This window comes from Chelon labrosus, assembly GCF_963514085.1.
Source record: "Chelon labrosus genome assembly, chromosome: 14".
Taxonomy (NCBI): domain Eukaryota; kingdom Metazoa; phylum Chordata; class Actinopteri; order Mugiliformes; family Mugilidae; genus Chelon; species Chelon labrosus.
Window position 1 is genome coordinate 13,604,456 of NC_140347.1, and position 17,499 is coordinate 13,621,954.

The following is a 17,499-nucleotide window of genomic DNA, read 5'->3' on the forward strand; positions in this document are numbered from 1 at the left end:
ATAACCAAAGTAAGCAGACAGCGCTCATTACGCTGCAGACTTTTCTCGGAGCGAGTGTTTTCAGCACCTGACACTGCATCAGCGCCCTCTGCAGCTCTTCCCTCCAGTCCTCCAGCGAGGCGCCGAGCCGATCCCAGCGGGAGTTCATCTCCTTCAGCCCGTCCCTCAGCTCCCACGCCTCCTCAGAGTCGGGCTCCGATTGGAGGAAGTCCGCGCTGCTCAGGTTTATGGACAGGACCTCTGACTTGTGGGCATCCATCCCCTTCTGCAGCTCCTGAAGGGGAGGTATAAATTATTATTCATGAGGGCATCCACACACGAGGGGGGTGAGAGATTATTTATAACAGGCCAGACTTTATGGTGCTACTAGATAGAGGAAGCCGAGAAGAGATAAGGCGCCAACAGGCGAGAGTGCAGACACATGAGGCTGTGGTGGACAGGACACAGTATATGTAGGTTATTTATCTTCAGAAGAGAGTATTTATAGAATAGAGATGTCCTGCATAAAGCTTTCCATGCATCAAAGGCGTGAGTGCGTGTGTGTTTAAGTGCGTGAAAGTGTAACAGTGGGGTCAAATTACTGCAGACAAGTCGTACTTTATGTACAGTCCTTGACTTTACACTTGCTGGACTGACGCAGAAGGGAAAAACAAGCCAAGCATATAATTTCTTATCCGATCTTTACAGCTCCAACACAGTGACTGAAATATGCAGAACAGAAACCTTGAGCTTCTTGATCCTCTGCTGGATGGTGTGTATGTCGGTGCTGTGATTCAGCCCCCGCAGCTGGCTGAGCTCGGCCTCTGACTGACCCAGCCAGGCCCTCATGGTCTGCAGCTCTGAGATCAGCTGCTGCCACTGCTGCAGGTTCTGCTTGTGCTTGAGCTTCTCACTCAGAGACTGAGCCTGGATCAGCTCCCAGCGCTCGATCACACCTGGAGGAGGGGGCGGAGGGCGGAGGGCGGAGAGCGGAGGGGAAATCATGTAACGCCCCTTACAGAGTGTTTACGGTGAACTGCACAGTGTGAGTGTGTGTGTGTGTGTGTAACTGACCTGAGCTCTGGGTGTCTGTGCTGGTAGGGTTGATGAGTCCCGGCTTGTCATCCTCGTCTTCAGTCAGCTCTCCTTCTGCTCTCTTCACCGCATCTATGCTGCCGCGACACTCTCCCATCAGACGCATCTGAGAAGACAACATTTATATGAATGGTAGGTTTATGGCTTCTAATCAGTCCAAGCCAAACATCTTCCAAGTTACCAGCTATTAAGATGCCAGTGGATGTTAAATTTCTAGAAGACAGTGCACGTATCACCTATGTAACCTGTGATTTAAGGGTGAAGATGCTAACAAACATGAGGAGGACTCACATAGCCCATGTATGTGGAGTCGGTGTCAGGGCTGGAGCGGTTGGCGGTGGCCTCTCTCTGCTGGAGGTGATACCGTCCTGCATCCAAAGCCTGATCCAGCTGTCTGAGACTGGCCTCCAGCTGCCCCGGCTCACCTAAACAGAAAACACCAAGCTGGTTTTAAAAGAAGTACGAGGGTGTGGTTTTCATTAATAAACTTTTAAAACGTTAGCATGCTGTTGATGGAGAATGATGCATGCATTAGTCTGAGATGCAACATTAAGGCAAGTCGTCACGGACAAGAACACAAGAGATCACGCATGAATGATATTAGATGTGACATGAATGAGAGAGAAAACTAAATAATGAAGTAATGGGTCGAAAGCAGCACTTAGTGATGGTGTCATCTTTGCATGCAGACATACAAAGATTTTTTTTAGATGGTGGCAAATGCAGCTTGAACTTCTGTTAAAAAAAATATAAAGCGTGATTTAGTTGATGGCATGCTCTTCTGACTCATGCTGTTGTTTCCTACCAGAGGACGATTTCAATGTGTTCTCAGTCAGTTTTATATAGGCCTCTGGGCTCTCTGGGATAACTACATCTGGGAAGAGAGACATACAGCATGTACTACTTATTATGATGTCATGTATAAGGATTTGGCACCATTGCAGGTTTTAATGTTTATCTCAGAGCTCTTATTTTATTTTTTGTGTATTTCTGCTCTTATTTCCATGGACGTCTATGGGTACAATCTTTCACTTTTTCACATTAAAGGGTAGTTACCGTTTTTTACAACCTGGACCTTATTTCTGGCATAAAATACGATCGTTTACTCACCCATATAACTTTGGTGTGGTTTGGAATTGTTCAGACGATATATAGATCCAGTGGAGCGCCGCGTATATCCATATAGTGGGAGTGAATGGGGCACCGAAACGCAGCCTCTAAATAACGCATTATCTAAACTCTGGACTCAACAGGGAATAGCACTAGTGTATCATAACAAAATATTGGTGAAATGAACGAGTTTGGCGGCAGATAATGCGTTATTTAGAGGCTGCGTTTCGGTGCCCCATTCACTCCCACTATAGACTTAGACTTAGACTTCTTTAATGTCCATAAAACTTACATAAAATGGAAAATTGTCTTTGACAGTGGCATAAAGACATACAAGCAACACACACACATCACAGACAGCACTATGCACAATAAATATGTGGATATACGCTGATCTAAATATCGTCTGAACGACTCCAAATTACACAAAAGTTATATGGGTGAGTAAACGATTGTATTTTATGCCAGAAATAAGGTCCAGGGTGTAAAAAAAACGGTAATTCTCCTTTAACACAGAGTGATGTTGTGTTTATTGTTTCAAAATGTGGGACACTGAGACTAAATGGCACCAATTCTATATAAATCAAAGTTAAATTACACACAATACGTTAAATAACTTGTGATTTCAAAATTTTCTAGAGGTAGACTGAACATTTTGCCTTCTGAGAGTTTCCTTTTTTAATCATTTGTATATCAAAATAACACAGCAATTACATTATAATAATTTAATAAAGGTTGGGTCAACTATTTAAATTTAAAGTGTCTAACTTTTAGGTATGACTGATTCCATCTCAAAGATAACACTGCTAAGATTTGTCCATGGAAGATCCCCGGATATAACTAATTTTAAACCTACATAAATATTAATTCAACACTCATCAGTTACTGGAAACTGTTGAATTGTGTTCTTGCCTACTGATAAATTTCCGTACACAGGAAATTTATCAAATTCACTCTCCTGAGAAATTTGATCGCAAGGGACCAGTGAGCAAGACACTGTGAGGATGCATTTAATCACTCGGTCCCCAGAAATAAGAATCAAATTACACAGTTCTTTCCAGACACTAGGGAATTATAAACTGTTACAGAGCCCCTAATAAATCAGCAAATATCCCTCAAACAAGTCCTTTGTTTTAGTTTTGGTTTTAGTAAACTAGACCACACAGACATGTCCATCAGCGAAATCATCAACCATCTGTAAAGTCACGACTGACCTGTCAGCCCCGTGGTAGCCGTCCTCAGATACTCATCCTCGTCCTCTGGCCCTCGGCTCCTTTCCCCATTGGCTCGTCCCGCCGGACTGTCCAGACCTCTGCTCAGGTCGTAGTCGTGGTCCCACTCCAACGGGATGGAGTCCACGCTGGCCGGGGTGTCGCGGCCCGAGCGGTCAGCCCGGATGAGCGCTGCCGTGCCCGAGGCCGGTCGGCTGGACGTCCGGGGCAAAGATGAGTCGCCCCACTGCAGCTCGGAGAGGTCGCCACCTTCCTCCATGTCCAGCTCTCTGTCTGAACCGTCGAGCTCATCGTCTACCAGCTGGGAGAGAATGAGAAGATGTTAGCAGAAAACGAACAAACAGGAGCCGAGGCGTCTGGTCAGTGTGCATCTTTACTCACAGGCAGTCGTGTGAGTTTCTTGTAGTATCTGTCCACCCGTCCGAAGACCTCCTGACAGTATCTCTGCAGCTCCTCCAGCTCCTCCTCGATGACGGCTGCGTCCAGAGGTTCGCTCTTCTCGATCAGAGCTCCACTCTGCCTGAACACTGTCTCGATCTTCACCGTGTTCAGACAGATCTCGTGCTGGAACGCCTGCACACAGTTCACAATAAAATAACAGTGTCTTCCCATCATGGCAGAGACAAGGCGAAAGGGGCATGTCAAAACTTTCGTGCCCAATCACAGTATTCAAAATTACCTTGAGCTGTTTTATCTTAGCCTGAACGTCACACTCAGAGAAGTGCTCTATGTTGGTGAGCTGGAGGTCCATCTCAGTCAGCCACACCAGGATGCTGTCTCGTGCCGTCTCAAACTCCTCCCTCTGGGTGATGAAGTGCTGAAGAACGCAGGCAAACAATCATGCTTAATTTCAAAATAACAAAATCAGCGTGACTCGGGTAAAGTGGTGAACCAACCAAGCTACCTTGAGTCTGCGTAGGATGGCGGCCACCCTCTTCTGCAGGTTGTCCCAGCGCTTGTTCCCATCATGCACCATTTCTCTGAGACGGCAGGAGGAGTCGGTGCGGTTCTCCCGGGCCAGGCGACGGTACTGTTTATTGATGAGCTCCAGCTGGGTCAGGAATTCCTGCACCTGACGCTGGAAGGCCTTTGACAAAAAACAACACAACAAAACGTATTAAAATGACAGAATCCACAAAAATATACCAAGGTGGATTTCAGCTAAAGATTTAATCCTGAAAGATCAGCATCATTTGATTTTAAACTTTAAAATGGCAAAGTCAAACATTTGATTCCTGTTTGATTTGGCTGCATGTCGTAGTTACTGGTGGTGAAACAAGCTCTTGCCACTTTAATTGCAAAATAAGGATATAACTCTCCTTTTTCTATCATTCAGTCAGCAACTGATCTGATTTTATGAAGCATGAGTCTGTGAAGCTGCAGCCGTCTGATGGTGATTTTGCATTCTGCAGTCACATGACTCAGATACTTGTTTATAGAGTTAGCAGTAACTTAATACGAGGCTACCTTAATCTTTAAGATTGATTCCAAACACTGTATAGTCACTGTTTATCAAAAATGAATTGTGGTCAGGCTCAAGCAAGGCGGATGGCGATGGCCCAAGGCCAGACAGTCATCCAGCAGGAATGTGCACGTGCAGAGTGATGGACTGCAGCAGCTGAGAGGACCAGCGAGAACGAGTTTCAGTAACATGACACTCTGGAGCGACTGTCTCTGTCTAGATTTGCTTTGTAGTTAAAGGAGTTTTTTATATATGTTTGAGAGGAAACAACTTCCTATATGTGATGTGACATCACATTCAAAACTGTGTATATATTTAAACTTGTTTAAACTCCACCTGACTTTTACTTTTGCTACTGTGCGGCAGGAAATGCTGAACAGACACACCTCAAACTTCTTGAGCTCCTCTTTAGCGACGGTGTAGAGAACTCCAGAGGAGTTGGGGAGAGCTGCTGTTTTTTCTGAGGTCTTTAGCCAGTCCTCAAACCTGGAGTAATCATCCAGAAACTTCTGCCACAACCTCCACGTCTCCTCAATCCTGCAAAGTAAAAAAAGACACAGTGTGAGGGAAGTAATCCATACTATATAACATACACACATGGTTGCATTACTGTCATCTGTAACAGTAGTAATACTTTAGAACAGGGGTGCCCAAGCTCTTTTGGCTTGCGAGCTACTTTTAAAATAACCAAGTCAAAGTGATCTACCTACATTTAAAATATATATGTGTACCCTACCCTAACCTTTAGAAAAATAGCACTGTCCCTTTAAGAGAGATAGTAGTCTTGAGTTGTTGTTGTTGAAGTTGTGCATGGCTGTGGATGTGTGCTGCTGAACTGAAGATGAACAATTGTCGTGCTGTTTCTTTTATAGGTGCAACTAACATCTAAAACATTTTCATGATCTACCGGTCGACTGCGATCGATGTACTGAGCACCCCTGCTTTAGAAGATCGTCTCGTTTGGTTGAGAGTACATTTAGCCGGTCATCTCTCAGCAGAAAAATCAATATCAGCGTGTTTGTTTTGAATTTTGCGACTAATGATTCATCTCTGGAAGTTCGCAAAAATGCAAAAACAGTAGATTAGACACTGACTTGAGCCTCCTTTCCATGGACATGGCGCAGATGTTCCTCCAGCGCCTGTCCAGGCCTCTGGTGGCCTGCTGGATGGAGTCACACTCCGTCTCTGTAGAGCAGGCATCACAGTCATGTAGCAGGACTTCACACAGGTTCAGCACTGACGCCACGCCTGTGCTGTGTTTCTCTATGTCCCTCTGCAGCTCCTGAAAAAAACATCCAGAATAATACTTTAACGTTGTGCGTGTGCGGCAGTTTGCATTTCTCTGATTGTTGCTTTATGTCTCCTGGTCTCCTTGTATTTTTCTTTTGAATAACTGTACACACAGATCACAGTCCCCCTGCTACAGTAAACCCATGAGTAAGCTAACTCTGCAGCGCTGCAGAGGAAAGGAGGTCAGTGGGGTCCCAGAATCCAGTCCACATTTAGAGCAGCGTCTTGGCAGCAACACGTCTAATGATACCTCCAGTGAACCGGCTTCAGCCAAACAGCTACAGATGCGCGCATTAGTCATGCCGTGATTTCCTCATGTGCTTAAGTGTCACACATTTTCCTCCAGCTCAGCTTGAGTCATATTGTTCTGCTATATTTTAGTCTTTACAGAAAACTACATTTTTGTGTTTGCGAAGGTGCAAGTAAAATGTGCAAGAAATATAGAAGAAGATGATGTAAAATGACGTATAAACTCATCAATAAACTCCACGTGAAGCCCTGGACTGAGTGTGTGTGTGTGGTTCCTTGCCTGCTGCTGGTTGAGTTTCCTCTGAATCTCCTGGTCGTCACAGGTGTCGTAGACGATGGGCCTGGACAGCTCGGTCTCGATGTGAGCCAGCCAAGAACGCAGGCTGCTCATGTTTTTATCTAACTGCTGCACCGCCACCAGGGTCTCCCTCAACTTCTTCACCCTAGAAGGAAATTAATTAAAGCAGAAATTAAGTCAGAGAGGAAGTCAGAGTCAATGCAAGATAAAAACATTAACAGCTTGTAACTACAATCTGTTTTTATTATGGAAACAACTGATCAGGGACGTGGATCTGGTTGTGACAGTGATCCTTGATCCCGTCCATATTTTAAACATGAAAATTAGTTTTGATGATGCTGCACTCGGCTTAAAAGACCGGGAAAGTAAAACTTGAGGGGATATTTTTGTCAGGAAGTGCTGAAACCTTATGTGAACCCCTCACAACAACTGGCAAGCGGAAGATATTTCCAAACACCGACCACTGACAATCCATAAAATGTAAATCATATCACCCTACATCCAGCTCTAATAACAGGTCATCCAGCAAGTGTGACATTCAGCACCTCACCCTGCAAAGCAATGCAACTCTCACACCCTCACCAAAACGACATTGTCAGAATTAAGGTCTCAGCCGTTCTTTACTGCATAAACAACCTAAATCTTCTAAAATAGACAGATTTAGCAGGTTTCCTCCACCTCATGTAATCGGCGTTATTCAAGTACATTCCAAGGAAAGGCGTTTATGAGCTGCAGCTGTAATGAGCTGTGCATTAAGTGCTGCATGGTGTCAGATACAAATCAAAATTCCTAAACCTGATGTTAGATAAATCACAGTGGATTAAACTATTCAGTAGCTTCTTTGTTTACATCAAGCTACTGAATATCTAGTGCAGCTTCATGAATGTACTTGGAAAATAAAATTTGAAAACATATGTTTGTTGCAAAATGTTGCACAGGACGCACTGCATTTGGTCTTAGCTGTATTGTATTGTATAACATCCAGACAGTGCTGGGAGTATGAACTTCTCAAAACAAGAATTATTTTTAATCATGAAGCTAAAATAACACAAAACTAAAAGTGCACGTACAGCATAAAAACACTGAAAACCGGTCTGATCCTGCCGTACTCGGGCACAACAACACAGACTACTGTAAGACATGTTCTCTATAGAACATCTAGTAGACCGTGAATCCTTATTGTCTACAGCACCGTCTTAAAAAAAACAGCAATTCTCAAGATCATCCTGCCTGTTGACATCGCAGTCGCAGTCCGGCAGATCCTCCTCGCTCGAGCATCCTGCCATATTATCCGTCCCTAAATCCAAAACCATGGGGTGCGGAATTCCCAGAGACGGCGTTAACGTCGGGAAGCGCTAGCGTGTCGATCCAAACACTCCTCTGTTTCGTCTGCGAGCTCCACATGGGACTTTCTCTAAACTCTGTCTGCACGGAGGGGGAGGGCATGGAAGTAGTGGTGGGGTGGCACAACTGTGACTTATCAACTGTTGCTCTCCAAGGTTAAAAAAGAGAACCCCCAACAGGCATGTGTGTGTGTGTGTGTGAGAGTGTGAATGCCTGAGTGACAAGTGCTGCTGTTTCTAAAAGGAGACTTACAGTCAGAGGCATGTGCTTCAGAGCAGGACCGTGCTGGAATATCAGACACCGAATACACACGGAGGGAGTGTGAACAGAAACAGAGGCTGTACGATCCATGCATGACAGTACATTTCAGAGGACAGTGCACAGCGAGAGGAAAAGATTTCCAATAAAGCATGATAATCCTTGTTTCTATTTGAAACATCCAAAGACCACGGATAGGTCCAGAAGACAAAAATGCAAAAGGAAACCGCAAACTGTGAGGTGTTCGGCTCACTGTGAGAAGACAAAAGGATAGTGCAGCTGTTTAAATGAAGTCACACACGGTCCCTCCTCCAGTACAGTCCCTGAGGGCAACAGCCGGAAGTCAGCTGAGGTGGGGGGGATTGTCTGGCAGAGTCAAAGTTTGGGTCAGGTCGCTTTCTATTCACAACAAGTGAAAAGAGCAGTTTATCTTTGCCATATTTCCATCTTAATCCTCAAAAACGGAGGTATTTTTTTAACTCAGGGAGTCGAAGATTGACTAAATCTACAAGATGCATCCAAAAAAATGAGGACGATGAAGCAAGAGGAATGAGATCTCTCTTTGCAAGGTTTGCAGTTGAACTGACAAAGGCGAGGAACTCAGGAAATTCTTCAGCAGCAATATGGGAAAATGAAATCCCCTTGAATATGGAGCCGATCCAAGACTAATAGGATGGATGATACACAGAGGAAGGGGTCAATTGCAAAACACCCAGACTAACGGGTTTACTGGCCAATGAGAAAATAAAGACAACACAAGGTGCCAGCATTTTATAAGCAGGTCAACCACACAATATGACACAATATGACCCTGATATTTGATATTTGTGCCCAGCCTTCTTTAAGTTTCATCCGGCCGTAGAGGCATCACACAAACACTTTGTGAGTGAGTTTTCCACACTCACCTGGCTGCAATAAGGTCCAGTAGGTGTTGCCAGCGCTCGCTGACTTTGCTGAGTTTGTGCTGGATCTCTGCTGCCTTGCTGTCCTGGCTGGCCTTAGCCAGGCGCTCACCCATGACCTGCAGCTGCTGTTTGTTCTCTTGAGCTACGCTGATCTCCTCTTGATAGTCCTGGTGGAGAAACGCCAAACGGATTAACACACGGAGGTGTCAGTGCATCAGCGCTGTAGTTTAGTAGTACACGTTAGTTCAGACCAGATATTTCCAGACCAACGCACTGAATGCAGTTCTGAACTGTAGTTCTGTTTTAAGCCATAACAATCTGGACTCAACTTGTCGACTTGTGTCAACTCTTTTTTGTAGATACTAATGAACACAGTGCCTTGATGCACACATTCATATATCTTTTTATTCAGACTGTGCGTTTAAATTACCTTGCGGAGCTTCTCAATCATCTCTTCAATGCTGATGTCCCCATTCTGAGAGACTTTGCTCTCCATCTGCGTGAGCCATTCACACAGCTCCTTGTTCTTCTCATTGAACACGGCCCACTCATTCAACTTCTCGTTCACCTGCTGCCGGCGCAGGGAAAGCTAACGGGACAAAGAGAGAAGACCCCTCGTCTTTAGAGACTTTATAAAAAAAGGAAAATTGTAGGCAATTGATATAAAAAGAAAAGAGACAGGATATAATTGGCAGAAGATAAACTAAGGGCAACATAACAGAGCAGATTATTCTAAAATCGGGCAAAGCTTAACAACAAAAACCTACTGGTGCAGCAACCCCACAGTATCAAAGCACTATTAATTCTTCAAATCCTCTCTGAAGCTTACCCAAACACCCCGTCACAGTCACACAAAGCTCACAATAACACTGTCGGTCCTGTGACGCTCTAAGTGTTGGCCGTGAAAATGGAAAGTCAACCACAGCTGAACTCTCACTCTGTCAAACGCACCTCAGCTGTTAGCGCTGTCTGTCTCCAGTAAAGTCGGATAAGAATACCGGCCAAGATTTTATTTATTTATTTTTTTAACACACATAAGATTGCTCTTGTTTCATATCTATTGTGGATGCCTCATACTAAATGTGGAATGCAAAGGAGAGAAAAGAACAATTTAAATCCAAGAGAATGAAGAGATAGAATAATAAATACATCTAATATTGTACGCAGGAAGCATTTTGAGCACCTACAGGGTAAAAGGTGGTGACAAGCATGAACATTGTGTGTATCTACCTGATGGCAGACCTCCTCCCACTGGCGCTGCAGCAGCTGGAGGCGTTCCTGTAGGACTGTGATGTCATCTGCGCTGACCACGCCCTCCAAGGAGTCCCTCAGCAGGAACAAGGAAGTAAGGTCATCGGTCCAGCCCTCCACGCTGCTCTCCAGCTCCTGCATCCATGACAAGGCCGGGAGGTACAAATGATGAGAACAAACGCAAAGAGAGGAAACGGCACATCCAGAGGCAACAACAGTCACAGAGAGAGAGAGAGAGAGAGAGAGCAAGGAAACCGAAAACAGCAGGTCTACCGAAAGCTCAGCTGGAGAAAACTGACCAAAAAAGGTTACGGCACAGCATCTTGCAAAACATATTCCGGCTAAACGCAAGAATTCAGTGTTGAAACAGCCGTAAAAATAACAGCAACAAATCACATTCAGTGAAAAAAGCAGCTGCATCCAACGCTGAAGTCAGGATAAGGTAACAGCAGCCTACCAACCTTGCATCTCCTACTCCTCCTCCTCCTCCGTCACTGTGACGGCTTTTGCTGTGGTGTAATCATTTGTGGACCCGGAGAATGTCTCCATTACGCAACACACACACACACACACACAAGGAAGCACACACATGCACACACACACATATACATACACCCCCACGGCACAGAGGGATGCTCTCTCTCTCTCTTTCTCTATTTCTCTCTCTCTCATGCGCATGCACCCTCTCTCTTTCTCTCTCTACCAACCCCCTCTCTCCTCAGCTGATGCTAGCTCTCTGTGCAGCGACTCTCGCGTCTCCCCCCTCCTCCTCCTCCCTGAGGAGCTGAGGACGTGTCATGCATGAAACATGACTGCACACCGTGTCCGGTGGTTAACAAGAACTGGAAGTGATCATAATTTGTATTTTTGCATCACTTCTCCTGAGCGATATTAACAGTTCCCACAAGCTCCTTTTTTATTAGAAGAATGTTCAAGGACAGACAATGGGACAGCTGCTAGAGATATAGATAAAAGATCTATTTTTTTGCCACTAGTCAGATTTATCTGTTTGTCCCTGCACACAGATTATAGAGGGAGTGGGAGGACATGTCTGAGTCCGTGTGTGTGTGTGTGTGTGTGTGCACGTGTATTCTTCTCACCTTGCATCTGATTTGCTCTGAGTGTAGCTCTTCATGGTGGTCAGGCAGCGACACAGACAGCTTCCTCTTGAAGGCCCTCAGCTTCTCCAGCGACACATCTATGCCCTTCTCACATCGCTCCCAGTTCTACGCAAACACACACACAATAAGAATTAGAGCAGAAAACACACAGACTTCACACAGAGGCTGCAGATTATATAAATTCTTCCTGCAGTGGCATCAGTGAGCAGCAGAATACGCAATCATATAAGTGGCACACTTGCACAAGGCGGAAGTCAGACCACATCACTTATTATGCCACAGATGGCTCAGTCATCTCTGAATCAAGCCGCACCGTGAGAAAGAGTGACGCAGCACAAATCCAACCGCCCGAGAAGAGAATTAATAGAGCGGCATAACAGAAGAGGGAGGTTCTGCTTAGATTAAAGCTATTTTTAGAGTCTGAACAACAGCACAGTTCAGGATAAAACATGGTAATATTTGGTATAAGTGATGTGGCAAATTAGACCACTTGAAGCAATGGCTGTGGTGAGAATACCCACAGTGGATGCTTGAATGAAGACAGACAGCAGCTAGTTCATAGGTGAATGAGAGTAGCAATGAAAAGATCTTAAATCCTGGATGCATCTTTTAAACCGCGTCATTCGAAACTGGGCATTATCGAAACCTGTTAAGTCAAACACGCAAGGGTTCAAATCATTAGAGATCACTGCAGCGTCTGCAGTCCGTGTGTGTGTGTGTGTGTGTGTGTGAGAGAGTTTATGTGGATGTGTGCCCTGGGCTCGCACTATTTTATTTTGTAAAGCTCCACCCTGAGGTGCTTAGCTAGAAACGTGAGGACTGCAAGGCTCCATCTGTGTGCTTCACTTCCTTTCAGGACTTCAGGTGCAATGCTGCATAATTAATGTGATAACTTGGCTCCACTGTCCTACATGCAGAACCACCAGGCAGGCTCATTAAGGGCTCAGATTTGCCAGTGCCCTTCAGGACTCTGCGTAGCACCTTTACACTGCAGCATGTCGGGGGACACAGCTCAGCCTGCGACACTGACTGTTAGAGGCTACACTGATCTGCAACGTGTCCAAAAATGCAGCACCGTTTTCAGCCACATTTCAAAGGGTAAAAAAAGACAATGCAGATTTTATGCGGTGTTGTATAAGAGACGACACAGCATGAAGACAGCACAGATTAAACTGTTGACATCTGACCTTGAGCAAACCATGCAGCTCCCTCCTCTGTTGGTCCAGGCGGTGGTGGGCGTGCCTCCATCTCTCCTGAATCTCCATCAGCTCTGTCTGCAGGGTGGACTCCGCCCTGGCGTCAGCTGACAACAGCAGGCTTCTGCCGGCCTCCACGGTCAGGATGTACCCACCTTGCTGCCTTTGGAGGACTCTCTCTCTCAGCTGGAGGAGCAGAGATAGAGATAGAGGGCAAAGGGGGGATAGATTAACTAAGGGAGTCTACGGTTGGAGAAAGGGTAGAGGGTGTATTAAGTGTTGTGCTTAATATAGTTAGAAAAATGTTTGCGGAGCAGTTTGCTAGAAGTTTACAGTGTACGGTGAAATGCTGAGGCTTCGGACTATTTAAACAGGCTCAAAAAATTTCTGTAAACAAGCAACCTTACCAATAATTTTGAGTAAAACAGCGACTGGCTGACATAACAAAGCATAAATGTTTCCTGTACTTTGCTGTGGTTTACCTGTATCTGATCCAACAGGTTTCTGGCCTGCTGCAGCGCCACGGGTTCTCCTGGCTGATGCACATCCGGATCACGGGTCACTTCCTGAAGCCATCGTAGCAGCTTCTCCGCCATCTCCCGGTAGTTTCGCCACTGGCGGACCAGACTGTCAATAATGCCTCGTCGCTGCTGGGCCCGCCTCACCACACCCTGCCACTGATTGCTCAGCAAGGCCAGCTTCACACTGAAGTCGTCACTGTTAGCGTGGCAAGATAAAGAACAGCATCTTAGCTGCTCACAGCTGGATACATTTTATTTTTCATGAGATTAAAATGATTATATCAGACTGTGTGTTTTTACCTGTCGTCCATGGGTCCCTGGTCCAACAAACGATGGCCATCGCTGATGATGGAGTGAAGAATCTGTTGTCTGCTGAACATCTCCGCCTGAAACAACTGAAGGTCCACACACACCAGTAAAATACTGGACACGAACGAACACGATACACAGAAACACTACTAACATACACGCTGACTGTCTCACCTCATGGTCTCGCTGTTGCTCCAGCAGACTCTGGTAGTTGCCGGAGATCTCAGCAGCCAGCTTTTGTTCAGTCTGAGACAGGAAGTCCATCCAGGCCTCGCACTTCTGGAGGAAACTCTGCTGCTCGAGCAACACTGCCTGCAGTTTACTGGAAACGTAGAAGGCCAGCATTAGAAACATCCACAAGAGCAGGGAAGAAGACGGCTACCGCTATACAGTAACAGCTTCACATGTTGCCACCAACAACTTTACGGTTGTAGTTACCTGAACCTCTCGGTGAGGTGAGCAGAGTGAGTGGCCCACGCCCTGTTGAGACTTTGCAGCCTTTTAACATCTCTGTCACTGACTGGCAGCCTATACACCAACTCGTTAACGCGTTCCAGGTCTGGAGAGAGACTGCTCAGCTTCAACAGATGAACCTGGAAGACATAATCAAGCTTACGAGTTGAATTAATGACTAATAAAAAGTGAAACCAAAGAATCAGGCCCCTTGCAAAGCCTTCAACAATATCCAGGAAAGCAGAGTTATTTTTTGTACCTTGAGTTTTTCGATACGTGTCTGTACCGCAGTCAGGTCCAGGGAGCCGACTGGGTCAGACTCCTTCAGCACCTCCTCAGCCTCCTCAGCCTTACTGATCAGTGTGTCCAGCTGCTCTCTGAAACCCTCACAGGCCTGAGATCCGGACTAGAAACATTCAGACAGACTCAGTGTGAATGCAAAAGTGGTGGACTAACAATCACAGTCCTTTCTTCACATAAAAAAAAAAAAATATATAAATCCCTCTGCCTGTGCCTGATAATGGTTACCTGCAGTACTTCTTGCTGTCTGTGGAGGGCGTGCTCCAGGGAGGCTAGACGATGTGTGAGTGACAGGTGGTCAGACTGGAGAGACGCCGAGGAGGAGGCGTCGACTTGGATCCTCAGCTGTTCCCCTAACGCTTGCAGCTGCTGGAGGGACTGCTGCACTGAGTCCTGGTCACCAAGGCACTCCTGTAGAAACATCACCAGAGACAAACAGGGTTAGAAAAGTGTTGCTCTTCTTCTCAAACCCAATAAGTACCACTCTATCCGTTTTTAGGAAGTCATGACAATCACTCATTGTGTGTATTTTGTGTACTGATCTTGATACGTAGCAAAGAAGGCTTAGGTTTAGCCAGCCCGTGCACTGCATTGAATTCCACTTTGTGTGGCACAGGTTCGTATCAGCGATCCCTAGTCAAAATAACTGTCTGCTTACAGCATTACAGTCTTGTGTGTCTCTAGACATCTCCCAGTATGGCCCTACAAGCCCAGCGTGACACCGGGAGACCCCTGTAGTGTAAATCAGGGGCCTGTCTTTCTCTTTGCAGGCTCGCTCTCAAAAGGCTTTTGTTAAATTGTGCTGTGCATCTATATTCAAACAGACAAAGGGACAGGGAGCAGTTTGGCATTCTGCAGAGGGCACGGAGGCTTTGTGAACCCTCACAATGAGCTGACAAGCAGTTTAGCTTATAGCCGATTCCTCAAATAGGAAAGTGAAAAAAATTTGTATGTAATAAAAATCTAACTCTAGACTTAGACCCTGGAAGATAAGAACTACGGAAGAAGATGTCATGGCATTAACCAAATGTTAACACGGTAATATGCTGGACTAGTTATATATGTCATTGTCCCATTTCTGCTCACATTGCAGTCCTTTATCCAGGTGCTGCTCTCCTCCTCTGTGATTTCCCGGTCAGTGGCGCTCCTCAGCAGGCGGTCGGCACGTTCTTCCTGTTTCTGAACAGCCGTCACACACTGGCTATACAATAACCTGTAGCGCTGCCACAGCACGAGCAAGGCCTTACTGCTCCTCAGCTGCTCCGAGATCTGCTCTAGTAGATGATTCCACCTACGCCAGAGGATAAGAAATACGCCAAAAAAATCAACTCAGGATATGGTTTCAGGTGAGATTGTAAAAATGCAGTTTAAATTTAACGTCACACAGCGACCTGTTTTATCGTCCTCACCTGACGTTGACATCCCGGAGTGCTCTGTTGAGTGTTTCAGCCACAGAAGGGTGACACTCGGTTAGTAACTGATGAGTTACAGAACCAAACTTCCTCAGACTGCTTTCCTGTTTATCCATCTCTTCCTGCAGGTTCTGAACAACACAGACAAACACACATATTTTATTAACGGTTGCAAAGGTTTTTCAGGGATCTGTGACTTCTCAAGAACAAAGAGGACTATTTATTTCCTGCTCTCCTCACCTCCAGACTCTCCACTTGCTGCTGTACTGCCTCTAGTGACCCGTTAAGGAGGTGCAGCCTGGACACAGAATACCTCCCCTCCATCAGGTAGCCATTAATCTCCTCTGAAGCTCGCCGGTACAGCGTCCACTGCTCCAGCACCGACCGTAGGCTAACCTTCCTCTGACTTATCTGAAAAGGAAAGATGGGGGAGAAATATGTAAGTGTGGGACAATTCAGGAAACAACCAAATTGCCAAACATAAGGCGTATGAGATGCTCACCATGTGGTCCAAATGAGCCCAGGACTGGTTCAGTGCTTTGAGAGTCTCCTTTACAACAGAGCAAGCTGCACCTTTCTTATCCTGGATGAGAGCACTTCCTCGTTCCTCTGCTTTCTCTAGATCCTTCTCTTTTTCCTTCACCAATTCTTCCAACTCCTGTGAGAACAATGTAATTCATTTTATTCATATATGTTCTAAAATAACTCACATTGTGTGTGGCATGCACGGACGTGGCGTGTCTCTACCTGACAGTCTTTAAGTGCATTCTGCACTGACGCTACATCCTCTATCCTGTGTCTCTTCTTCAGTTTCTCCTCCTGTAATGTGAGCCAGGTCTTCAGGGCCTGGACTCCATTTTCATGCTCCAACCAACTTTCCACAAGTCCTTCCAAAAGCTGAATCTAAAATACAAGAACATTTCAGAACAATTAAACAACTTAGAAACAACAAACTAAGACTAGATTACAGTAACTTTTAACAACACTTTCAGCATTACCTTTTCACCAATGAGCCCCTGCAGTATCTGCCATCGTCTGTTCATAGCTCCGAGCTTCTCAGCAAAGTCTGTTTTGTCACTGCGCTTTCCCTCCACATCCTGACTGCTGATCTGCAGCACTGACTGGTTAACAAAGTCAACAGTCAACTGCTTGCAGGTCAGATCTATGCGGAAACCCTGTGAAGTTAAGATGAGACACCGTGAGACTCTGATGAGTGGAAGAGAGGAAAGCAGAATCTGTAAAAGACGACACAGTGAGGTCTTGTACCTTGTACTTCTGCAAGAAGTTCTGGACCACCTCTGAGCCCACAGCACTCAGGATCTTGTCCTGATCTTCAGCTATGATGTTCTCCATGAGAGAGATCCAGCTCATCAGCTCTGTGATGGCATGCCGTGATGCCAGCTTCTCCATCTGCAACTGAGGGCCCAGAAGAGAAGGGTTAAAAAAGTAGAAATTATAATCAAAACTGATTTGGAATGATAATAAAACAAGCGGTTAAGGTGCGACAGTGGCTGTTCTCAGACCTGGTGTAGCTTCTCTTGTACTACGGGGATACGAGTCAGCAGCTCAGCCCACTGAGTGTCGATTTGACCAAGTGCTGTCCTCAGACCAGCTGTGTCCACTCGCTTTAGTCGAAGAAGCTGGTTGCCCGTGCTTAGCACAGATGAGCGTAAAGACGACTTTGCATCCACCTCTTTGGAAAACTCCTGTGAAA

The 17,499-nt window shown here is 45.7% G+C and overlaps 1 protein-coding gene across 1 annotated transcript in view; it reads right to left on the minus strand.

Moving 5' to 3' along the window:
• The window catches only part of syne1a (spectrin repeat containing, nuclear envelope 1a), a 109,754-nt gene that overhangs the window by 5,134 nt on the left and 87,121 nt on the right, over positions 1-17,499 (minus strand). The window contains exons 112-142 of the mRNA XM_084560081.1: positions 17,309-17,491; positions 17,052-17,201; positions 16,784-16,960; positions 16,533-16,688; positions 16,288-16,443; positions 16,026-16,196; positions 15,783-15,916; positions 15,460-15,664; positions 14,602-14,784; positions 14,333-14,479; positions 14,059-14,213; positions 13,795-13,942; positions 13,612-13,706; positions 13,273-13,507; positions 12,782-12,976; positions 11,574-11,699; positions 10,453-10,608; positions 9,653-9,811; positions 9,223-9,389; positions 6,698-6,860; positions 5,973-6,160; positions 5,265-5,415; positions 4,321-4,503; positions 4,096-4,233; positions 3,798-3,989; positions 3,399-3,717; positions 1,880-1,948; positions 1,366-1,499; positions 1,054-1,180; positions 724-935; positions 68-274 (exon numbers count right to left, since the gene is read on the minus strand). Coding sequence (XP_084416207.1) covers positions 68-274; positions 724-935; positions 1,054-1,180; positions 1,366-1,499; positions 1,880-1,948; positions 3,399-3,717; positions 3,798-3,989; positions 4,096-4,233; positions 4,321-4,503; positions 5,265-5,415; positions 5,973-6,160; positions 6,698-6,860; positions 9,223-9,389; positions 9,653-9,811; positions 10,453-10,608; positions 11,574-11,699; positions 12,782-12,976; positions 13,273-13,507; positions 13,612-13,706; positions 13,795-13,942; positions 14,059-14,213; positions 14,333-14,479; positions 14,602-14,784; positions 15,460-15,664; positions 15,783-15,916; positions 16,026-16,196; positions 16,288-16,443; positions 16,533-16,688; positions 16,784-16,960; positions 17,052-17,201; positions 17,309-17,491 — 5,181 coding nt within the window. The remainder of the gene's footprint in view (positions 1-67; positions 275-723; positions 936-1,053; positions 1,181-1,365; positions 1,500-1,879; positions 1,949-3,398; positions 3,718-3,797; positions 3,990-4,095; positions 4,234-4,320; positions 4,504-5,264; positions 5,416-5,972; positions 6,161-6,697; positions 6,861-9,222; positions 9,390-9,652; positions 9,812-10,452; positions 10,609-11,573; positions 11,700-12,781; positions 12,977-13,272; positions 13,508-13,611; positions 13,707-13,794; positions 13,943-14,058; positions 14,214-14,332; positions 14,480-14,601; positions 14,785-15,459; positions 15,665-15,782; positions 15,917-16,025; positions 16,197-16,287; positions 16,444-16,532; positions 16,689-16,783; positions 16,961-17,051; positions 17,202-17,308; positions 17,492-17,499) is intronic.